General features: G+C 45.9%; 1 protein-coding gene across 1 annotated transcript in view; it reads right to left on the bottom strand.

Annotated features, from left to right (window-relative positions):
• Positions 1 to 24537, bottom strand: part of LOC125084403 (collagen alpha-1(I) chain-like) — a 52367-nt gene extending 27830 nt beyond the window's left edge. Inside the window, exons 1-2 of the mRNA XM_047701633.1 lie at positions 24456 to 24537; positions 21844 to 22696 (exon numbers count right to left, since the gene is read on the bottom strand). Of these exons, the coding sequence (XP_047557589.1) occupies positions 21844 to 22696; positions 24456 to 24537 (935 nt within the window). The remainder of the gene's footprint in view (positions 1 to 21843; positions 22697 to 24455) is intronic.
• Between the last annotated feature and the right edge of the window lie 501 nt (positions 24538 to 25038).

The following is a 25038-nucleotide window of genomic DNA, read 5'->3' as shown; positions in this document are numbered from 1 at the left end:
GGGCAGACAGGGAAAGGGACAAGCAGATTCCCCACTGAGCACGGAGCTAGAGGCAAGGTTCTATCCCAGGACTCTGACATCATGACTTGAGCCAAAGTCAGAAGCTTAACCCACTAAGCCACCCAGGTGCCCCGAGGCTTACTTTAATATCTTGTAAAATTTTCAATGTTTTAATATCTTATCTACAAATACGTAAACACATTTTAAATATAAGAGAGACCCAGGCCTGGCTTCACAGATGTACCACCTGTGCACTCGCAAAGGATCCTGCACTTGGTTTAATGCTCTGACGTTGCCATCTTGAAATTTTTAATAATTTTTGAGCAAGGAGTTCTTTGCCTTCGTGGTAACTGGGCTGTGTGAATTATTTAGCCTGTCCTGGAGAGACCCCTGGATAACAAAGGCTGAGGCAACTCAAAGACACTTGCATTTTCCTGTGACCACTAATCCCCATCATTAAACAATAAATATCCAAATAAACCTTTGCAGCTGCAGTGCAACCACACAAAACCATCCGGATTTTCCTGATCACTAAGAGCAACACATGTATCAGCAGGAATACCTCCTCTTGGATGATGGGGTTCAGGCTACCCAAACTGGAAACGCAGTTACAGCTCTTCAAACACTACCTGACATGGCAGCCTTTTGTGAAAGAAGGGTCTGCACAGTAAAAATCTCATGCGGTTTCTGCCTGCTGAGCGGACGAAACAAAATGATGGCTCTGTTAAAGCACAGATGCGTGAAATAGTTCGCTTTTAGGAATTTTGTTATGACGACCTCCGGAGGCAAATGAACACAACAGCACGAGCTCCTACCTGGCAAGTGTGGCAAGGTTTGCCTATCTCATGTCTAAACAGCCTCTTCAGTTTGGGCCATTTCAGTGAAGGATGTTATCCACAAGTGGACGAATTCCAAATATATTTTATTGTAGGACGGGAGTAAGTGCTCGAAGCACTACAGCAAAGTGAAACAAGGGCAACGCTCAGAGGATAAGGAGGGAGTGAAACGCAGCTGGGACGTGCATTTCCCGTGCATTTCGTTTCTCAGCTGTAAAATGGGTAAGATATTACCTACTTCCCCAAACTGTGCCACAGATTAAATGAGACAATGGATGTCAACATGCGTTGTGATTTGCTAATTACAAGGTAACATCAGCCGTGTTATTCAGTAGGGATATCATTTTGAATGGGTATTTGTGTTTTTACTGCCAGTCCTGTTTTGAATGGGAAAGGGCAGCCACTTTTCATACTTAATAAAAAACCGGTTTTCCCCAAGTACAAAAGTCATACAGAGCCTCACAGTATAAAATAAGCACAACAACCCAGAAGCAAACAGGATGACAAGTGAAAGTTCCCCCTTACCTTCTGCCACAAATCCTATTCCTCTGTTAACAGAGTGTGAATTCTTTCAGGAGATTTTTTTTTTTAAATGCACCTGAGTAATTTAAAATAAAATCACTAGAACTCTATCAGATGTATCATGACCCCCTCCCCCACCTGACAGAATGTCATTGTTTCTGGTGGGATAAGATCCTCACCACTAAACCCTTTGCAGAGTCAGAGATGCGTCTAATTCCTAACCCTGCTTCATTAATTAAACTCACTAAGTTGCAATGGCTTCCTGGGTCCTTGAGAATATTCACAGTCATGTAAAAAGGAGACCCTGCCATTAAGTGTTAGAATCATGTAAAAAATCACTTTGCACATATCAACTCCTCAGTTTCTTTTTTTTTTTTTTAATTTTATTTATTTATTTATTTGACAGACAGATCACAAGCAGGCAGAGAGGCAGGCAGAGAGAGAGGAGGAAGCAGGCTCCCTGCTGAGCAGAGAGCCCGATGCGGGGCTCGATCCCAGGACCCTGAGATCATGACCTGAGCCGAAGGCAGCGGCTTAACCCACTGAGCCACCCAGGCGCCCCCTCAGTTTCTTTTTTTTACAAAGACCCTATTAGGTAGGTAGGGTTATTAGTCCCATTTTAAAGATGAAAAATCTGAAGCCCAGAAAGCTCCAGTGGCTTCTCACATCCCGGTAAGTGGCAGCCTATACTTTAAAGTCCAGGTGGCTAATCTTCATACAGGGCTTTGCGGAAGTATGAATGCAGCCACGGGTACCGAATGCCAATGTTTCTCCATGGCCACCTGCATCGAAACCCCCAGCAACTTAAAAAAGACAGACTGCAGGATGCCTGCATGGCTCTGATAGTTGAGTGTTGGACTCTTGATCTCAGTTCTGGTCTTAGTCTCAGAATCATGAGTTCAAGCCCTACAATGGGCTCTATGCTGGGCAGGAAGTCCATGTTTTTTAAAAAAAAAAAAAAAAGGCAGATTCCTAAGCTTCAATCCAGACCTATGGAATCAGTAGTACGAAACCCTGCACTTTAAAACTTTATTAAAGACATTTTCTCGTTGTGCTAAAATATACATATACATTACCATTTTGGCTGTTTCCACATGTATAGTTCAGTGGCATTGAGTACACTCACAATAATGTGAATTCAGACTATCGTGAATGTACTTAACTATCTCTACCATCCATCTCTAAAATTTTTTCATCATCCCAAACTAAAACTCCGTACCAATTCTACAACTCCCATCGCCCCTCCAGCAGTCCCTCGTAACCCCCATGCTACTTTCTGTCTCTATGAATTTACCTATTCTTGATATTTCACATGATTGGAATCACACAATATTTGTCCTTTTGTGACTGGCTTATTTCACTCAGCATAATGTCTTCAAGGTTCATCCGTGTTGTAGTATGTGTCGTAATTCCATTCCTTTTTTAAGGTGGAATAGCATTCCTCTGTGGGTATAGACCACATTTTGTGTATCCATTCATCCATCGGTGGACACTGGGGTTGCTTCTACCTTTTGGCTACCATCAGTAATGCTGCTATGAACACGGGTGTGCAAATATCACTTCAAAATCCCACTTTCAATTCTATGGGGGGTACACCCAGAAGCAGACTTGCAGGACCAAGGGGTGATTCTATTTTTTTTTTTTTTTTTTAAAGAATTGTCATAACTGTTTTCCTCAGCAACTTTGCCACTTTCCATTCTCACCAGCAGGACACAAGGGTTCTCCACCCTCCACCACTTGTCATTTTCTGCGTTTTTTTCCTCAGTGTTATAATAGCTATCCTAAGGGGTATGGAGTGGTGGAATCTGCACTTTCAACACGATCCCCCACGTGATTCTCCATCATACCCAAGTCTGAGAATTGCTAGTCTTTAGAAATCTTAGCTTCAGAAAGAGAAGGGGCAGTGAGCCTTCTAAGTCTGAGAAGCAAAGCAGGAATTTGTCTACAAGTATCATCATCAATAATAGATTGATTAGAAAAGCTTGTCCATCTCCCAATGAAAAAAGATTTTTTTTTTTTTTGAGAAATAGTCTTAGACCACCAGCTAAGGAGTTGGTAGGTGGAAAAGAAACAGAGAGTTTACTGACCTTGATAGCTACCCTGAACTGGGCCAAAGCAAAGAAAAAAGTCCTTCAAACCAAAAAGTCCTCCACAGCAGCCTTGAACAGTGCTTGGAAATAACATATAACATTTAGCCACCCCATCCACTAACGGGGAAAAAATTCCTTTCTGGCAATGTCTGGCTGAGTTCGTGAGGCCCTGCCACTGTGTGGAGGGAAACCGGTGCCATTTACGAGAGGACAAAAGAAGGCAAGGGAGGAGACCCATAAAGGGGCAGAAGGGTGAGCCTGTGACCTTGAGTTTCCCTCCATATGAAAGCGTCCTTAATACTTAGATTCATACATAACTTTTGGATGGAAAAACGCGAGGGTTAACAGGTTGGACCCATACTCCCCAGTGGTGAAATTATGACCCCTAGTGGCTGTTCTCTAGGACCTTTGAGTCATGAAAGATTTGCATGAGAAAGTGAGGAATGCAAGGCAGTGGAGGTAACAGTTTTCAATTAATTCATTATAGTTGGCTGGAATGGGGCCGATGTAGAAAATATTCCCCTCAACCCCACCTCCAGTGGAAATCTGGATGATGCCGTCAGTACCTTCTGTGATGGAGAGTGACTGACTGACATCAGTTGTATTTCCCGTGCTTCCGTATCACACTGCACTCCTCTGTACAACGGAAGGTAGGTCTTACTACTGTTGTTATTATTATCACTATTCTCATGGAAAGGGTAAAGGAACAGAAGCTCAGAGAGATTAAGGGACTTTTCCAAGGCCATGGGCTCCACTTTTGAGCCACATCTCCTCTCAACATGTAACCACATAAAAACATAACGGAAAAGAAACAGTAAGATCATTAGAAGAAAAACCCGTATCTCTTTGAGTTCTCTACCATGGCAAGGGGGAAGCAGAGATATACACTAGAAAACAATTTTAGGTACTTTTTGTACCATAAATAATAAAATTACGAAGAAAAAGAAAATTATTGAAAAAAAAAAAAGAAAATTCGGGGCACCTGGGTGGCTCAGTGGGTTAAGCCACTGCCTTCGGCTCAGGTCATGATCTCAGGATCCTGGGATCGAGCCCCACATCGGGCTCTCTTCTTGGCAAGCAGCCTGCTTCCTCCTCTCTCTCTCTGCCTATCTCTCTGCCTACTTATGATCTCTCTCTGTCAAATAAATAAATAAAATCTTTAAAAAAAAAGAAAGAAAGAAAGAAAATTATTCATAATCCCACCATACAGAACTATTCACTCTTTGTACCTAAGACTTCTTACCATGCATACCTATAGCAGTAAAGAAACAGTCTTTTTGGTTGTTGGTCATTGAGGCATTGTATTGTATGGATGGATTACATCCCTATAAAGGAATCCCAAGATTTTCTGTCCTGTGTGTTTGAGTGTTGCTTCCTCTTGTTCTTTGATGCCAGCTGAAGTTACCAGCACGGTGAAATCAAACTGATGGGATGAGAGCAAATTGTTCTGTCATTTTTGTAGATCGTTGACTTGTGTACCAAATCTGGGGTCAATCACTCCACACTTGCTTAACCTGAGTGCAGGTTCACAGCAATTCCACCAGCTCTGTGATAATTAATGGTTTCACATTGACCAGTGTAAGCATGCTTTAGCATCAGTGTGAAATGCCTTTGGAGCACAGCCCACATAAGAGCCTGCTGTTTGCCTTTCTTCTCAGCAGTGTTGATGCCTCTGAGAGCAGAGCATGGGCCCGGTTGTTCACAGATGCCATTATGGTGGCATGGAAAAAGGTGGAAAGATCATGGCAGCTTTCGATACCCAACTTATCCCATTCCCAGGTCACAGTATTCTTTCTAAATGTTCCTGCCTTAAACTTTTTTTTAGTGGATTTATTCATAATAGTCAAACACTGGAAAGAAGCCAAATAGCCAGATGTCCATCAACCAGTCAAATGAATAAGTAATTTGTGATATACATACACACACACACACACACACAAAACATAATCTAAAATTTAGTGTTTACTATTCTCTGCTCCCCCCAGCCCTTGGTAACCATTATTCTATTTTCGTTCTCTGTGACTGTGACTCTTCTCAGTACCTCACATAAGTTAGATCATATGGTGTTTGTGCGACTGGCTTATTTCACTCAGCATAATGTCTTCATGGTTCATCGATGTTGTAGCATGAATCGGTACTTCATTCCTTTTAAGGTAGAATAAAATTCCATCATATGTATGCCCCACATTTTGTGTATCCATTCACCCACTGATGGACAGTTTGGGTTGTGCCCTTAACTTTTCAAGTTTCTTTTCTTGCCACTTGGGTAATTACAAAGGCATTCGAACATCAAGGAGTGATATGTGCCTCATTTCTAAGCCTGGCGTATGGTGGTGGAAAGAGACATCAAGTGAATGTTTGGAGGAAGTTGCCTCAAGTTCTTAAATCTTTCCCCAAGGCTGAAAGATTCCTATCTTAGAAGGTGCCTGCTGGGCCCTGCTGGAAAGAGCACTCGAGGCAAACTGGAGAGTGCTTAGTTGATCTGTAGCAGGCTATGGTACATGCGGCTTGAGGTTCTGACCTTGAGAGCTCAGTGAAACACACACGAGTTGAAACAGTCCTTAGAAGGAGGCTGCCGGGAAAACGGCAGTTCCAGGAAGGCGTGAGTATTAGGCAGGAAGCAGCAGGCAGTGAGTATATTAGGAGGAAGCCTTAAGAAACCTCTTTTCAGGGGCGCCTGGGTGGTTCAGTGGGTTAAAGCCTCTGCCTTCGGCTCAGGTCATGATCCCAGGGTCCTGGGATCGAGCCCCGCATCGGGCTCTCTTCTCCGCAGGGAGATTGCTTCCTCCTCTCTCTCTGCCTGCCTCTCTGCCTACTTGTGATCGCTGTGTCAAATAAATAAATAAAATCTTAAAAAAAAAAAAGCACCTCTTTTCAAGTTAGATAGGCTGATTTAGGACAAACAGAAGCATATAACGGGTAATAAAAATGTAGTGGCAGTTCCTGGAAGACGCAGCTGAGGTTAAACCATCAGTGGCATGAATCGATACATGAGTTTAAATGAATCCAGGCCCACGATGAATTATCACCCCACTGGTAGTCTTCATTTTAAAGACTGCTTACCTGCTCGTTATCTCATTTCGTTTGGTCCTAATAACAACCAAGTGAGTCAGGCAGGGAAGGGATCACTTTCCCGACCGTGCAGAGCAGGACACTGGGGCCCAGAGAGGTGAAGTGATTTGTGGCATTATGGAAAGACGTGGAGCCCCCTTGGTGCCAATGTACAGAGGATGAAGGGGCAGGCAGATCCCTAACCTTTAGTGTCATATGCAGCTCAGAGTAACCTCTTCTTCCACTGGGTGTCCCTAGAGGCTGTGTCAGAGAAGCTCAAGGGAAGGCCTTCAGCCTCTTCTATGTCTCGGCAGCCTCAGCAGTAAGGGCTGGCCTATGGCTGTCGTCTAAACTGAGGAACGATCCCTTCTTTTCTTCCTCTGTAAAAATGCTGGGCTCAACTCTGAGGGTACCCTTTAAATTTAAGGCTATAATTAATCTCCCCAAGTCTAACAATCCCTTCCAAACATAACTTACCATTTTTAAATCAAGAGGTATTTTACAGTCAATTTCCAAAGAAATTTCTCTGCCACCACTTCCTCTACTCTAGCCCTCTGAAATATCAAATAGATGGCATCTTTGAATTAAAGAAATCATTGATCCCCTCGGGGCATGGGAGAGAGGAAAAAGAATTGCTGGTTGGATTCTGGCTGGGCTTTCCAGATGACTTGGACCCCACCACCCTGTTGTTGGTGAGATAGATTCTGGACTGCTCTCCTCGGTCTCAAGCCCAAGCTGAAACTTCTATGTGTGAAAAGAACTTGACATGAAATACCTCAGGACACACACTTAAAGCTGTGCAGCAGCAATTCCACCCCTAGGAACAGACCCAGAGGATGGAAAACACGTGCGCACATAAGTTTGTTCCCAAATGTCCCCAGCGATGTTATTCAAAACAACCCAAATGTCCAACAACTGATGAATGGGTGAACAAAAGGCGGTATATCCATGCAAGGAATATCACTGGGCCACAAAAAGGAAGGAAATCCTGACACCTGCTACAACACGGATGAGCCTTGATAACTATATGCAAGGTGAAGGAAATCGGTCACATAAGACCACATCCTTCAAGCTTCCAGAATGGGAAGATCCACAGATAGAAAGTGGTTGCGAGGTTGGGCAGAGGGGAATGGGAGTCCCTGCAAATGGGTGTGGGGTTTCTTTTTGGGGTGATGAAAATGTTCTGGAATTAGATAGTAGTGATGGTTGCCTAACTCTGTGAATGTATTAAAAATCACTGAACTGTACATTTAAAATGTATAAAATATATACATTTTATGGTATATAAATTGTACTTCAACAAGAATTTTTTAAAAACAAAACAGTCATGTAAAGAGCTGTGTAATATAGCTCAATTAAAAAGAAGAGTAAACAGGGAGAGAGGTTTTGCATCTTCCTTTTTGACTCTGGAAAGCTAGTCAGAGTACAGAAGAAATTCCTGTGAAGTGAGAGTCTCTTGGGTTCCAAAGCTTCCAGTGGGGAGACCTGCAGAATCTGGAAAGACCCCACATTACGTCTCAAGGCATCTGTCATCCCTAGGTCCTCCCACAGAAAGCACACTTAGTGACACATGAATCCATCCTAACATAGGTGAAGGGCTGTCAAGACCCAAGGATTGGGCTTCCGAGTGACTCCAGTGGGCAGTCAGGACCAGCGGATGGGGTGATGAGGAAGCAGTCTGGTCAATAAGAAGAAAGACTCCTGAGGGATGGGAGCCATCTGAATATGGCATGAATGCCCAGTCTGGGCTGCCTTCAGTAGACTGACCCTGTTAGAGGAAGGAGAAAAGTTGTTCAAAGTCAAACTTTCAAATACTATTGGAAAGTCTCATGCAGTGGCTACGTGCTGGGTCTCTGGGTTCAGCTGGTCCTAAGTTCAAATCCTGATCCTTTACTAATTAGCTATGTGATCTCGGACAATACATTGAGATCTCTGGACTGGAGTTTACTGTTTTTTGTGTGGTTTTTTTTTTTTAAGGAATAATCATAGGACTTATCTCCCGACTTTGCTCTGAGGTTTAAATGAAATCCTCAGCCCTGATACATATTTACAGTAGCTGTTGTAAACTGACCTAAACAAATTTAATTATGCACAGATTATGCGGTTGTTATGGTAGACATTCTGGAATACTGAGAGCCAGCTGCTCCCTCTACAACTTCACGAAAGTTTCAGATCCAATCCCACCACATCCTGGACATTAGACACACTTTTATTAGCGAGGAGACACAAAATCTATCCTGAAAGCTAATCACAGCTCTGTCCTTTCAGGAGCTCTAACCAGACCTGGCATGGCTTGTTCTAGCAAATTCCATCACCTAGAAGCAGAATTAAGTTAACCATAAGGCTTCAAGCTAGTCAAATTCTTTGCCATCGCAGCTGGACACAGGACCATGTCAGAATGCAGCCTCAGGTACTGTCCAGAAAGGTGAAATGAACAGAACTCAAAAAATTCTTTTTTCCTACCATCCAAGGGTGGAGAGTGACTGTAAACTATCTTAGCCAATGTGCAGATCTTCCATACCACTGATTTTATTTTATTTTTTAAATATTTTATTTATTTATTTGAAAGAGAGAGAAAGTGAGAGAGAGAGCACAAGCAGGGGCAGATGCAGAGGGAGAGAAAGAGGGAGAGGCAGGCTCCCTGAGCAGGGAGCCCCACATGGGGCTCAATCCCAGGACCCTGAGATCATGACCCGAGCTGAAGGCAGATGCTTAACCGACTGAGCCACCCAGGCATCCCAATATACGACTGATTTTAATGATGAAATCTTACTACTAACTGGGATTTTATTTATTTTTATTTTTTATTTTTTTTTCTAACTGGGATTGTTAACAAGCTGCATTTTTCTCCCAGTGAATACCTAATACACCAATTGAGCTAATTACAATGCTCTGGTACTTATGGGAGATATTAATGGCTGATGCCCTCCCAGCAGCAGTGAATATTTGATTAAATACTAACTAATCACTCCTGTATATTCTCCATTAAGGCACTGACCTTCCCTAGAGCACGGTTTAAATGAGCACATAAATACTAATCACACTGTAGACCACAGACATCTGAGAGCTGACTGCATTTCTCCAATGCCCCCAGTATTTCTAAAATAGAGACTTGTTTTAGTATGTGCTAACTGCCCAGGTGGTGGAATGCCTCCTATAAGCCAGCCATTCCTTTAAATCCTTTAGCTCATTTAGATTCTCACCACAACCCTTTGAGGTGTGGGATGTGACTCCCACTTCATCAATGAGGAAACTGAGCTTCCAAGTCAGGGAGCTATAGAATATTTGGCAGAAATAAAGTGAAGGAAAAAGAAATGGGAATCTTGCTCCCTGTAAATAAGGTCCTTATCTTAGCTGAGGAGCATGAAGGAAGACTAAGTAAAGTCCGCTCAGCCTGGCAGAGAGCCTTCCCTTAGTAACAAGAACCACTCGTCCTGTCACATAATCTAGCACATCTCCTCTATCTCCATTTGAGTGTTAATTTCATACTTTCGATGGACTGCACAGAGATGCACTCTCTTCCCGCTGCCCGGCTGAGGACCTCCAGGGTCTGTTCTTGCTGCTCTGTCCACACCCAATCCCAGACCACCTCCATCTAGAATTACAGCCAGCCCAGGGCTAGGGTTACTGCACTTAGCACTGAAAGGCTGCCTCCTTCCAGCCTTTTAGAGCCAGCCAGCTAATCACTCATCACTTGCCAGTTGGCTGGTGTATTTTGGGCTTGCTTTGTTTCTACCAGGGCTGAAAACAAGCAAAGGGTGAGTGGCCATCAGGAATGGAACAGGCTGAGCAGGGCTGGAGGATATGAGTGACATGGGAATTTGGAGAACCAGCATCCCCAGGGTGTTAGGGTTTGTGGGCAGGTGTGAGTGTCTCCACAACTGACATTGTGCATGTGACTAAGAGCCTGCACACATTGTCCCCACCTAGGGGTGGGGGGCATCCCCATACTGAGAGCCTAGTATGTGCAAGGCATTTTTAAAGGGGAATATCAACAGTTTCTCTCTTTAAGGGGAGCCTTTAAGTAGGGAGGTAAGTGTCCTAATTTACACCCCAACACTCTCAGTCAACCTATTCTCTCTCCTCTCCTCTCCTCTTTCAGTTTTCATGAAAGATACTCCCATTCACCTTCTCTCCTAGCCTTAGAACCAGGAGTCATCCTGGAGTCTCCCCACCTCACCTCTTACATCTGTACATCACTTCGTACAAATGCAATCTCCTTTTCTGTCCCATTTCCATGATCCTAGTTCATCATTTCTCACTTGGACTAATGCAGTTGTCCCTCAACTAGTTTCCCCAACTCCAGGGTATCCTCCTAACCCTCCCCCTCCCCACTGTAGCCAGAGTGATCTCTGTAGTTTAGTGTGTCTGACCATGTTGTTTCCCTGTGAAAAATCCTTTGGCAGCTTCCCATGCCTACAAAATAAAGTCTAACTCCCCATGCGCTCTGTCACTCTCTTAGCTGTTGATGGGCACTTCCTCTGGGGCACTATGCTAGGACAAGTATACAGGTGTGAACAAAACAGAAATGGTCTTTGTCCTCGGGAAGCTGGCAAACTGGTGGAGGAGACCAACAGAAGAAACAAAACCATGAAATAACATTATCCTGTTCAAAGAGCTGGCGAGCACAGGAACTGAGGGCCGGAAGAGAGAATCACAGTGGGCACCATCTTGATACCAGGCATGCAGGGCAGTCGTCTCTGAGAGCTGAAGGCTGAGTAGAAGGCAGTCAGGTGAAGAGCGGGCAGAGGATAAAAGAATGTACTGTGTTTTAGAAACTCGAGGAAGGTCTTGTGGCTGTGCCATGATGAGCAAAGGGCAGAGGCACAGATAGTCTGGGGAGGTCATGAGGCTCAGACCATGCCTTGCAGGCCGTGGGGAAGAGTCTGGATTTCACTCTAGCACACTGGGAAGCCACAGAAGTCTTTTAAGCAGTATGTAACTTGGTCTGACTTACATTTTCAGAAGATCACTCTGGTGGCTGCCTGAAAAATGGTGAAAGGGACAAAAGAATAGAAGTAGAATTATGTGCTTATTTGTGTTCCCCCACCCCCGCCAAATTCATATATGGAAGAGCTAATCCCCGATACCTCAGATTGCGACTTTAGTGGGTTATTAAATTAAAGTGAGTTCATTAGGGTGAGCCTTAATCCACCATGACTGGTCTCCTTATAAGAAGAGGAGATTAGGTCACAGATACCCAGGCAAGGAGGGAAGACCATGTGGAGACACAGGGAGAAAGGCCTCAGAAGAAACCACCCCTGCCAACATCCCGATCGTATACTTCCAGCCTCCAGAATTGTGCAAAACTATATTTGTATTATGTAAGCCACCAACCTGTGGTACTTTGTTAGGGCCTGAGCAGACTCTGCTACAGGTGGGATGTCCACTTAAGAGGCCACTGAAGAAGCCAGGCTGGGAAAAAGAGAGTGGTCGTGGCTCATTCCAGAGAAGAGGACTAGGAGATATAGCAAGGATGGATTGCAGAGGGAGCTTAAAGTACAATCTAGCTACAGAACTCAGTGACCCTCTAGATGTGGGGGGAAGGAGACAAAGGGACCAAGTGTGATCGAATCAGGCTGCCCTTAGCAGGGGAGGGGTGGTGCCCTTGACACCAAGGATTGGGGAGACATGGGGATGGGAAGAAAGCTAGGCTCCTTGTCAGACCTCCATGGAACAGGGAGGTCCATGTTCTCAGTGACAATGAAGATGACTTTGGCTGCTCCCATCCTCCAAAATTTATTAAGTAATCCAATGCAGGGTTTTTAAAGAACTGGAAGACTTTGGTTTTTAGGAAATTTTTAGATTTACAGAAAAATTGAACAGATAGTACACAGTTCCCCTTTACTTGTCTCCTCTGGAGCTTCCCTTACTGTAAGCTTTAAAGCCAAAGGAAGTCCTAGAGTTGAAACAAAACCTATGCATATCTACCTATTTCTCCCACAGCACAGAGAGAGGATTTCAATGTGGGAAAAATTCATAGTGACACAAGGGAGCATCACTTGTCCCCAGTAATCTTTTAACCCCCTCTCCCACCAGCTTCCCACTTTTCTTTTTATGGAAACAGCTTTATTTCACTTATGCTGGCTAACTCCTATTCATGCCTCAAAACTTTGCTTACCTCCTCCCAAAAGTCTGTCTTAACCCCTCCATGTTGGGCCAACAGCATACTGTGCAACCCACAGGTTATCACTTCCCATCTCAGAGGGAGGGAAGTGTTCTTTACAAATGAACACCCCCCCACCCCCACCCTCATGACACTATAACCAAGTGGAGAGAAGGCACCTGGAGTACTGTATCTATTCCTAGTGGTCAGCATAGCGCTTGGCTATGGTAAACACTCCATACCATTTTTTTGTTGTTGGCTAATTAGAACAAAATAAAAAAAAATTTTTTTTTGATTATACAGAAAGCCATCGGTGCCGTTCAAAAAAAAAAAAAAAGAAAGTGAACAAAGTACTCTGGGAATTCAGGACTTAATAAACTCAAAGCTAGTCGGCATGGCTGCCTGCTAATTGCATGTCAGAGCCTCACGGGGACGAGGGGTCACATGGCTTGTTGCAGAGGTCCTTGGAGGAAGCAGAAGGGCAGAGAGAAACAGGAGCTGCGGTCTAACATGTCAGCGAGGGAGGCGCTGGGTGTGTGCTGAGTGCTGAAAGGAGAGCCCATCATCTTCTGTGTCCACGGCCCCTATCCCCGGCCCCTCCATTAGAGTGAAATATCGTGTGTGAACGCGAATTTGACATGTAATCTATAGACTTTGGGGTTGAATCTGATTTTGTCCACCTGGTAAATGAGTGTAGGTTAAATGATCTAGCTTCTCCCTGGAGGTCATAATTCCATTTAAGGGGCATCTGGGTCTTATTAAGCTGTTCCAATTCTGGTCCCTCCTACAGCAGCCCCACATCACATACCCTGTGTTTTTACCTTTGTTGTGTTCAACCAATAGGTTCTACTCAGAGTTTTGCCATGAACTGACTGTGTGACTTTGGAGAAATCAGGTAATTTCTCTAGCCCTCTCTTTTCCATCTGGGGGGCACTGACATGATCTCTGTCTTCTTTAGAAAACTCGGGGTGTGTGTGGGTGGGGAGAGCCTGGAAACAAAGCAAGAAATGTGGAGTAGAGGAACTCCTTCGGATCTCCTTCGGTGTTCTCATAAACCTTCCCTGTTGTTGGTATCCTGAGGACTTCCCCTTGATGCTAATCATAGGAGCTCCTCCTTGCTGGCTTCCCTCCCTCCTCCCTCCCTAGTACTGTAGAAACTATGTGTGTCTGTGGCAGGAGGTTGGGAGGGGGCTTTTCCTTATCAGAGATCACTGATGCACAGAAAAAGTAATATTGTTTGCATACAAATAAGAACTAAATTTAACATAGTTGCTATTTTTGCGAGAGAATTATGACTGGTTAGAGTTGTCTCATTTTTAAACACAAAAAATATAACATATAAGGTTATGGAGCACTCTTTAATTCCATGAGTCTGTTAGTGGATAAAAGGAGATGTGAGGGAAGAAAGAGGAAGGGAGAGAGGGAAGACTGAGCAACCCACAGAGGCTGAGAGAGAAAGAGGCAGAGGACAGAGGAGGAAGGCAGATGGGAGAGGAGGGGAGAGAAGGGGAGAGGAAGCCAGGAGTTGAGGGAGAAGAAAACAATGGAAAACAGCTTGATAAGCCTGCTGCTCACCAGGGCTGTTTCGCCACAGGGTTATTTGTCCTTGCTTGCCCACGAGGGTAAGTCTGTAACTCATCCCTGTCCACAACCCAGGTCTTTGCCTGGAGCTTCTAGTGACTTATGGCTTAAATCCACCGTGGGAAGTGCAGTCAGTTAAGGGAGGAGCTCTCTAGGCTGTAGAGGCAGGGACAGGAGCAGCATGTGTATCAGCGCTTGAGGATGTCAGCGAAGCCAGTCAGAAGGCTGGCCTTTCCCTCCCCCGCTTAGAGGCCACGCCACCTATTTATTGCTGAATTTTTCCTGAAACAAAGATTGTTTGGGTGACCTGTAAAGGCATTCGGCATGTCCATTCAGTGGCATGTTATTCAGGGACTAGAGGGATTTGGAGATGTCTGTGGTACCAAAGTCCCCATGTTTGGTTGTGTGGGTTATTCACTGAACAAGGGTGCCCAGACCAAGAGACACCCATATCTACCCTCCAAGCCAAGGACCAGGCAAAGCCATGTCCACTCGGAGGAAGCAATGGCTTTTTCTAATTTGCCCAAAGGCTCCAGTGGTTCTGTGTGACCCAGAATCCATTCAGAGCAAGTCTGTTATTTATCTGAAGAAATGCTGAGAGACTGTGAGCAGCTCTGGAGGCTGGATCCACACACACGGGCTCCACTGTCCCCAAGATGGCAGTGGGAGAAGAGGATAGACCACCTCAAGCCTCAACCCCATTTTCCATTCGCTCTCTGGCTTGATCCTCATCACGTCCCTATGAGGCAGATGAGGCAGGTGTTCCCTATTTCCAGATGGGCGCTGTTGCTCACAAAGACTGAGACTTACTCAAGAGCACACAAGGTAAGTACGTTTGGGGACTTCGCACACCAGGCCCAGGAGTGTCAATGAACAAAGAACTGCGGACACTAAGAATAGATATCAATTATACAGACTCTGAGTCAGCTGCTCTTGCTGACTCTCTGAAGAGGAATTTGGGGCTGATGCCAAGTCCCTCTCTTAATCTAATTTTGGCCATTGTCAAACATGAGTGGGTCTTTCTTAAAGGACTAGCAGGAGTGGAAGACTCAGAGAATCCAGCTCTTTCCTCGGTCCAGCGAAGCCTGGGAGACTTAGGCACCTCTGAAGTCTAACTCCACATGGCCTTGGGTCCCCAGCACCAGAGGGTGCTGAAGAGGTCCTGAGCGCCTGAAAGGGTCGTGCATCTCCTTGCAACCACTAGAGGGCACAGGCAAGGACCTGCCTCCTGGGGTCCAGAGAGGGTAAGCACAGGGGATCAGTGATGGAGCCAGGGCATGGAGATGGTTCATAGATGAGAACCTTACCAAGAGCAGCCATGGTAGAGGAAGCGGGTATCCAAGTGAAGCAGCCAACAGTTGGTCAGTGTGTCCCAAAGAGTTTTCTGGACAAGGTAAGTAGATCAATTCAAGTCCCTGCTCTGATACTAGCTGAGTAACCTTAAACAAGTTGTTCTAAACCTCTCCGAGCCTCAGTTTACTCATCTGTAAAATGGACCTACCATGACTTGGAGTTGCAGAGGTGCCAAGAGCCTCCTAGGCTGTCTAGTACACTGCCGGGCACTTTAGGCAGCTGAACTATTGTATATTATTATAAAAATTCTATGTTTCTAGACTCACGGAAATTCTGAAAGGGTATTTGAGCCCTAGAGAGAGCCCTTGAAGAGATTCTGAACTGTAACTTCCTGGTAGAGGCTGTGTTCCTCCCAAACAGTCACATGTTATTAAAGTGTGTGTGCTCACAACCTTGAAGGTATTTTGTTTACATTCCCAAGAGACACTGTTGTACAGCATTAAACACAAAATGGGGGCATGCAGAGTGCAGAGCTAGGAGAGGGGATGTGGGAAAGGAAACTTGCCAGAGAGGAAGAAGGGCTGGGGATAGGTGTGGGGACAGAACATTGAAAAAGAGGGAGTTAGTGAAATCCAGTATTAGGGAAACACTGGATTAGACAGAATCTAAGAGGAGGAGTGACCTAGGGTCAGACACCCTCCTCTCTGGGATCTTTTCCTCACCCTTGAAATGGGGAGGTTGGGCTGATATCCTTCTAACTCTGACATTCTCTCATCTCACACAGGGAAACAAGAAGAGGACAAGGCTGGCATCGGCTCCAAATCATATGTCCAGTTCATTGTTTTGTCATATGTGTATCAAACATTCAGCATGTTCTAGGCATTGTACTAGGTGCTGAAAAAAATAACTGAACAGGCAAACAAGTGTTCCTTGTCCTTGAAGCCAATCATCTAGTGGGAAATGTAAGTGCCTCTCCTTTCACACGTTCATGATGAGAGGGCATGAAGGAGTTGTTAAACAGGATGAGGAAGAAACCGCACTCTGAGTTTGACTTTTATTTCTTGAATCCCTCAAATTTCTGCTGACTGTTGTTTGAACCTGTGCCCAATATCAATCAGGTAATAAATTTTGCCAATGTCTATCTCATCAGTATTTTTAAGAATAATATAGTTAACTTACATTACCCTTAATACTCTTCTGAGCATTTTCTCCTCGATTTCATTTATGTTTATTTCATTTATATTTATCTCTGTAGGCAATATGGGAAAAAAAGCATAAAATATGACCCTTATCCTCAGGAAGCTTATGGTATAATTGAGGATGGAGATAATGAGACAATAAATAAAACCACTTGGATCAAAAACTGAGTTATGCAACAGAGGCTATTAAGTCTATGTCAAGATAATGGGACATGTGATCACTGTGAGCCATGATAGCTGGAAAAGCTTTCATAGCTGGGGGACAATGGACTTGGAGTTAAGAAGGGTGAGAGCTCAGAGGGTCCCCAGGAATGAGCATGGCAGATAAATGGGTCAGGGAGAGGTACAGTGAGAAGACTGTGTAGATCATTTACAAATAATGAGAAATTCCATTGATTAGACATGGTAATGAGGGTTCACCAGTGGTCTTGAAAGTCCATTTGATCCTATCCACAATGAAGAGCCATAGCACTGTTGAGAAGACATAGGTACCTTTAATGAAGAAGCATTTGAAGAAAAAGAATCGGGTGCTGGTGTGAGGTTGAGTTTTATCCGCAATCTGCCCAAGACAAGTTGACAAATTAGGAGGTCATTATAGTAACGTATTTAGGCTTTGGAATCAGATTTTGATTTTGATTTATACCCTGAAATCTGTCACTTAAAAACTGGGCAAGTCCTTGAGCAAGATGTTTGTATTCTCAACTTTTGATTTCTTAACCCATAAGACATAGATGATGGCACTTACTTTTCAGGATGGTTATTGTATTAAATGGGTGAGGATATGCAGAGCCTAGTCTCTGAAATGTATTAGGTTTCCCCACTCTTTCTGCTCTGAGTGAAGAGAGACATTCAGGGAACTCATTCGTTGATTGATTCCAACCAAAGGGAAGAGAACAAGGAAAGATGATGCCACTGGCAAAAGTTGAGATGTGAGTAGTTTGGGGGAGTGGTGATGACCTTGAGACAACAAAGGTACAGGTACAAGTTGAATAACCCCCTGGCATTTGAAAATAAAACATCAGAGGGAGACCAAGATAAAGGTGTAGATTAAGGGCTCCTTAGTATAAAAGTGATAGTTGATGCTGTGTGGGCAGACAAGCTTTAGGACAGCAAGTGTCCAGAAGAGCCTTGGAGGCTCCATTAAGTGGGGCTGGAGGAAGAAGATAACTACTCATTGAGAAAGAAATTGATCAGGATAGTACAGAGTGTCAAAACCACAATAAGACTTTCTAGGGAAAAAAAGTCACTGTGCCAAACACCGAAGAGAGGTAACAAAGCACAAGCCTGAGTAGAATGAATCTCAGATAATTAAGGGAGAATGGCAGGAGTTTAACTCCTCAGGAGTGCTGGAAAAGGGAACCAGGTATCAGGGAAACAGCTGAACCAGCTGACCACAAAAACACTTTTAAGTGAGATCAGTACTCACCACTTGGGAGGAAAGAATCATGTAGACTGAGGGAAAGGGAAGTAGCTGGGGAAGACACATATTCAGAAATCTGACCCAAAATGGGGAGGAAAGATATTTGAGGAAGGGGCACCAGTGTTAAGAGAAGATAATATGACAAGATTGCTACATGTTTCATGGTGAAAGAAAGGAAGGCAGATAATACTGAATTGTAGGGTGAAGGGATCTCAGAACTCAAAATAAGAAGCACCGTTTCTAGAAGTAAGAAAGAAAATATATCAAGGCTTTAAGGAGTAGTGTTATTTTAGAGGGAATGGATGCTTATTCCTCTGAAGACTAAGGTATTAAAACATAAATTGAGGAGAGTGGGACCTGTGCAAGAGAGCCTCCCAGTGGACCTCAGCTTTCTCAGAAGAATATGGGAAGATGAAGATGGAAGTAGTCAAAGGCTGATGAGGAGGAGACCACCTGTAGGGAATGTATCAGAACCTTCCAGGCACAGAAGAAATGGGCGAGCTAGAGAAAATCCACTGAAGAATGGCTGGGAAGCAGAGAATAGTCAAAGAAACTGAGGCTGTTTCGCACGGAGAATCATGGGAGCCAATGGCTGGCTTCAGATACTTGAAGAACTGCCATGCAGAAGGAGTAGACATCTGTGGCACAAGGAGGAGCAGCTGAAAGGGACACCTGGCTCAGTTCCTTAAGTGTCTACTCTTGAACTCAGCTCAGCTCCTGATCTCAAGATCACGAATTCAAGCCCCGTGTTGGGTCCATGTTGGGCTCCAGACTGGGTGTAAAGACTACTTTAAAAAAAAAAAAAAAGGATGAATGAAAGGAGGAGCCTCTGATGGAAGCTACAGGAGGAAGATTTCATCTGAATATAAGGCAGAACTTTCTCACACTTAGGGAGTGGAGGGGTGAGTGGTTCTCGCCCATGGTTGATCCAGGAGACATGAGACTGTTACTTGCCTGGGATGTAGCACCACAGGATTCAGCATCAGTAAGAGGTTGGACTCTGGCAGTTTCTGAGGCGCTTCCCACCAGCACAGCTGAAATTTATGCTGGATCTATAGGTATATAACAGATTTAAAGAATCTCATGGCTGAAAGGGACCTTTGAAGCTCATCTAATCTATAACCCATTTGATTCTTAAACCCCTTCTCTGAGAGCCCCACCGAATGATCAGGGATTGTAAAACCCACCCGAGCTAATGAATCCACCAGTAGCCACTAGGGACACTGGGTTTTTACTTATTTCTCAACTGGATAGAGAACTTATCTGTGGACCTCCCAAAGAACTTGAGATGTCAAGATGGTCCAGGTGAAACTTTCACGAGAACCCTTCTCAGTAAAAGAGGAAATATATGTGAAATGTTGATGAATCTTATATATGATTTTGAGTTGCTCGTTTATTACTTGAAAACCCAATCTTACAAAGAAAATGTGTTCATTTTTAAAAAGATAACTTAGAGAAAGCAAGCAAGAGAAAGAGCATGGGCAGGAAGAAAGAGAAGCAGGGTCCCCACTGAGCAGGGAGCCTGATGTGGGGCTCAATCCCACGATCCAGGACCATGACCTGAGCCTGAAAGCAGACACTTAACCGACTGAGCCACCCAGGTACCCCAAATGCTGTGTTATTATTCATATTTCAAAAGGATCCTTCACTTATAAAATAACTAATATTGGGATACTTTTAGGCAACAAATTCCAGAGATGAAATTGAAATGTACTCAATTTTTCTCCCTCCCCACAAGCAAAAGACTATTTGCACACAGCTTTCCAAGAACTCACTAGTATCACACCAAGTGAATTTCACTGTTATTACAACGTAACAAACAATTCCTCTGCTTAACTAGCCACACACAAGTGGTTAATGATCACTTTGGTTCTGTCCAAAGGGAGTCTTCACAGAGGACATCAAATTTGATCCAGGATTTCAAGATCTGTACCAGCCAGGGCTCTGTTTACCCACGGAAGGGAAATTTAAGAAAAACGTCAGAACTGTTTTCGGTGGCACAGGTGGAAAGTCCTCTTGGGGTTACTGCTGTTAACTATCTGTGTGGCCTAGAGGAGAGTGGTTCTGTGTCTCACAGCCTCAGTGTCTGCATGTGTAAAGAAGGAATACCTAATTCACATGATAATTCGTAGGTTTAGAAAGAATTTCTACAAAGACACACACACACACACACACACACACACACACACACACACACACTGCTGCCTCCTCGGGTTTACTTTGCTTCTCAGCAAACCAGTGAGGCAGCAGAGGTGGTATTAATGCCATTTTATAGAAAGCAGAATAAAAATAAAGAAAGAAAGAAAGAAAGCAGAATCAAGCTATACACTAAAACTAAGCCAGCACAAAATCTGGCTTTTGTGCCATGGCTGTAGCCTGCCAGGCAATCTCATCATCCCCTCTGATGGGATATTCCAATAAGTAACAGTAAAGGGAGAGGGGTGTTGATCTGAAGGACGCATAATGTAACAAGAGCTGAGGGAAATGGATCACCTCCCAACACACAGCCCCTTCCTAATGTCCTAATGCCTTGCTAACCCAGGTCCAGTTTCCAGGGGAGAAGGTTGACTGGGTGGGAGGCCTGACGCAGGGGTGGGGTGGTATAGAGGGTAAACTTAAGACCCTATAACCAATGCTCTGTCCCCAAGAACCCCTCTAACCATTATCATCACCTTTACTATGGTATAAGTGGCAATTTTCATTATCTTGCTTAAAAGCGAACAAAAGCCTCATTTTAACTACAGGCTCAGCAGAATTGCTAAAATGAAAAAGAAATGAAAATATTGAGTTAAGCAACACGTGGTGCTACAGCCGGTGGGGGTGAAAATAGATGCTCCAACTTGAGACAACCGCTCAGTACACTCTGGAAGCTGGTGTTCATTTCCCCGACACAATGATTGCACTCCTAGGTGTAAACTGAATAGAAACATTGACTACAGTCCTCAAAAGACGTGTTAGAACTGTGCTGCCCCAGGCATGACTTTCTATTTAATTACAATTTAAGAAAATTAAAAATCCAATTCCTCACCCAAGCACATTTCAAGCTCACGTGCTCGCTACCTTATTGGCCAGCACAGACCGAGAACATTTCCATCACTGCAGAAAGTTCTGCTGGATGCTGCTCTAGAATGTCTTTGGTCGCCCCATTCACAACAGTCCAACACTAGAAACCGCCCAAAGGCCCATCAGCAGCACAGCGGGTAAATCATTTGCCGCACATTGGTACAAAGAGATACTCTTAAGTAATGAGAGTGAGCTATCGCCAAGTGCACGCTGCAAGGTCGATAAATGTCACAAACGAAAGGAGTCAGGCGTAGAAGCATGCATACTACAGGCTTCCGCATATCTAACTTTCCAAACCAGGCAAAACTAATCTGTGCTGGTAGAAACAGTGGTTATCCTTGACGGTGGGGACAGTGACCACAAGGGAGCCTGCGGGGGCGGGGGAGGGGGGGGCTAGTAATGTTCTGTTTCTGCACCGGGATTTGGTCTCATGGCAATATTAGAGGATTCAGCCAGTGCTGGTGCACTGACGTCCCTTCTGCATGCGTTTCATACTTCGTTACATTTTCTAAACGCCCCGTCAGAAAACTTCGCTGTTACCTACAGCCTAGGCTGAGAAAGAGCGCGACCTTTCAAAAAAGCAAATGTGGCCTTGGGATCAGTGCCCCCTCCCGCAGAGGCCTCCCCCGCACTCCCCACCGAGCCCTTCCGGGCTCACCACCCCCTCCCCGGTGCGTCCTACCTGGGCGCCCGGATCGCGTCGTGTCGTCCGGACGGCCGGCTCCGCAGGTTCAGGCGGCCACCGCGAGGGGAGGCCAAACTCTCCCGGGGCTCGCGGGTGTGCTCCCGCGCCAGGCCTGTCTGGGAGGCGGTGTCCGGCCCCGCGGCACCTGCGCTGCCCGCCGCAGGTCCTAGGATCCTCCCCCTTCGCGCCCGGCCCGGCCGCGGCCGAGCACCGCACTCCGCGGGCAGACAGTCCGCCGGCCTCCCGGGGCTCGGGCCGTCGGTTCGGGAGAAGGCGCCCCAGGAATTCGCTCCGCGGCCCAGAGCTGTAAATGCCGGAGCGGGAGGCTGCGAGCGAGGCGCGGAACCAGCCCGCCCCCCGCACGCGTCGTTCTCCGGTGAAGCGCCCGCCTTTCCGCCGCACCCTCGCGGGGGCGCGCGACCCAGGGTCCCGCCGGCTGGGCCCCGGAGCAGCGGGGCGCCGGACCCCGGGCAAGCTCTCCCGAGAGGGGCTAGGTTTCCCCTCCCAACCCTTTCTTCCTGCACTGATGAGCCCGAGGAGGGTCGCCGCTCCGCCCGGAACCTCCTTGCACCTTCTCCTTCAGTCGAATTCCCCTGAAGCCTCCAAGGTCCAAGCCTCCGCGAAGCTCTCCGAGCTCCGCCTGCCTGTGGTGACGCGTGCCCGCGGTGTTGGGGTGGCGAATCCCCCGGGCCCGCCGCGCTCCCCCTGCGGACCTGGGAGCGCTGCAAAGACAGAACTGAGTCCTGGGCTTCTCTGCATACAAGGCAGCTAACGCCGGCCTGGCCAACGCCAGGGGTGCAAGGCCCGAGACATACCAGACACTGTGCTAAGTTGCTTTTACAAGGATCACCTCATTTAATTTGAGTCCTGTAAGTGTTTACATATATAAACACTCACTTAATTGCACACTTACTATTTGTGCGCTTTGCTTAGGTAAAAGAAAAAAAAAACCTATGAGAGAAGTGTTATACCCATTTTACAGAGGAGGAAACTGAGGTTCAGAGTGCTCCTAACTTACTCAAATTCTCTACTACTGGTTGTGGTGGCATTAAGGTTAGAATGGAGGAAGGCTGGCTCCTGAGCCAACCTCTTAACTCCTCTCAAGCTTAGGCTGATGCAGGAAAAAATTGCTGGCCTTAACCTCTCTCACCAGTAACACTGACCCCCCCACCTCGTACCCCCCCACCCATGAGCCCAGCAAGAGTCCCTGGGTAGGGAGGGATTATCCATGCATTCAGAGAAATAAGGAGAGTTTGAGCCAGAAGTGACTTCTGAAATCATACGGTTTATCCTTCTCTGCCTTAGAGCTCAGAAGCTAGAAGCTAAAGGGGTGACTTACTTCACCTGCTCAAAGTCTCACGGATCATTAGAAGGCATTTTACTCTTCCTCCCGGCTCACAAAACTATTCAGTGAACCAGCAATTTGGGCTTGCGGGTGGGGTGTGTCTTTTCCCCTGCAGAGGGAGCTCAAAGAGAGGTAGCTGTGTTGGTCAAGAGTTTTCACCCTTCGATGGCCGACAACTTAGCCCGAGAGATGGGAGCTATTTATACCCGGAGACTGCTGGCTCTGGGGAAGTGTAGTGAGCAGGGAGGGAGTTGGTTCAGTCTGGCTTTAAGTATCTCAAGACACGCGAACTGTGTGGAAGCCAATCCCTAGAACTAGTCTGCTTCCTCTACCACGGTCGCACACCTCTTTTCGAAAGAGGAGAGGATGCAGAATGGAGGAAGATTAATGCGGGCCGGGAGGAAGCCGGGCAAGGAAGGTGGGGATCTGGTGCTGGGAGCATCGAGAGGCCAAGGCCCGCCGGAAACAGATTAGGCTGGGGGGAAAAGAGTTGCTTACTTAGGAAACCCCCAGCAGAGCAAGGACATCTGCTCCCAGAGTCTTGGGTTCCTAGAGCGCAGGTGATGGAATCCAGTGTTGGAAATGAGCAGTCCTGGAGTGCCAGGGCAGGCTCTTGGTCACCTACCATACCCCTCAGCTAGGGAAAGTTGGAGAAGTGGAACTGGGTCCCCGTTACAGGTCCCAGGTTTATCATACACATCTCAGCTCTTCTCCCCTCCCGCTTGAGTTCTCACTCTTTTCCCTATCTCTGTGTCCCTCCCAACCCCTAAACTTTGTGCCCAGGGTATCAGGTCATCTCCAAGTTCTCAGCCTCCTTTCCTATGTTTTGAGCTATAGGGAGAGGGGTAACAATCTCTTGCAGAAAGCTGTGTCCCCAGCAGCATTGCAGGGTACCAAAGGCAGGACTTTTCTCTGGAATCTGCATGGGCTGTGTGTCTTCTGCAGGCGATTTCAGTGCCTTGGCCCCGCCCAGGTGGGCTAAGAGTCCAGCTCAGCACATGCCTTGCAGCCAGCACCCAGTGCCGAAGCTTCACATCACCAGGGCCACTGCATGAGCTGGGGAGGGTCCTTAAGGACTCTGGTCGCATGATCTCCTACTTACTGTGTTATCTGTCCCAGGGGACAAAAGATGTCAACCTGGTCGCCCATGACCTCATTAGGACCTCATGAGGAGGGAGAGAAACAAATAAATCTTTGCATGACACGATGTTGTGGTATTGGAAAGTACCTAAGACTCTGGTGGCATATATGTGGGAGGGATTACCTCCACTTGGGTGGTTCAGGAAAGAAGCCTGGCCTTGAAGGGGGAGCAAGAGTTCACCAGAAAGATGGGGGTGGAAGGGCATTCCGTATCATGGGGAGGGCAAGTGTGGAGGAATGGGGTTGCAACAGCAAAGGCCTGTTTGGACTGGCTTCCCTTTCGTCATTTAGGTGTCAACTTAAGTGGCTTTCTCTGATCACCTACTCCAAAAGAACCCTCCCTTCAGCCCTTAGTTCTATTTCCCTTTTAGAATTTATCTGCTTATTTTTACATTTACTTCTTTGTTGTCTAACTCCCTGTCCCTGGGCACACTCATTAAAATAAACTCCATGAGCCTGTGGACATGGGTGCCTTTTTTTTTCCCCCCACTATCCCCAGCATCCAGAACAGTACCAGTGAACATGTATTAGCAGGTGTTCTGGAAATTACGGCTGGCTGGCTGGCTGGCTGGCTGGATCAGTGGTCAGAGGCTGCAGGCCATGAGAAACATCTTAGGAAGCGAGAATTCCCTCCCCAGCCCTTAGCCTAAGCAACTCACCGGAATATAATAGCTTCAGAAGAGGGCTCGCTAGGAAGGGGACTTGGG

The sequence above is a fragment of the Lutra lutra genome, chromosome 14, assembly GCF_902655055.1.
Source record: "Lutra lutra chromosome 14, mLutLut1.2, whole genome shotgun sequence".
Classification (NCBI taxonomy): Eukaryota; Metazoa; Chordata; class Mammalia; order Carnivora; family Mustelidae; genus Lutra; species Lutra lutra.
The sequence above is the reverse complement of the archived record's forward strand: the minus strand, read 5'-3'. Positions and strand labels throughout refer to the sequence as shown.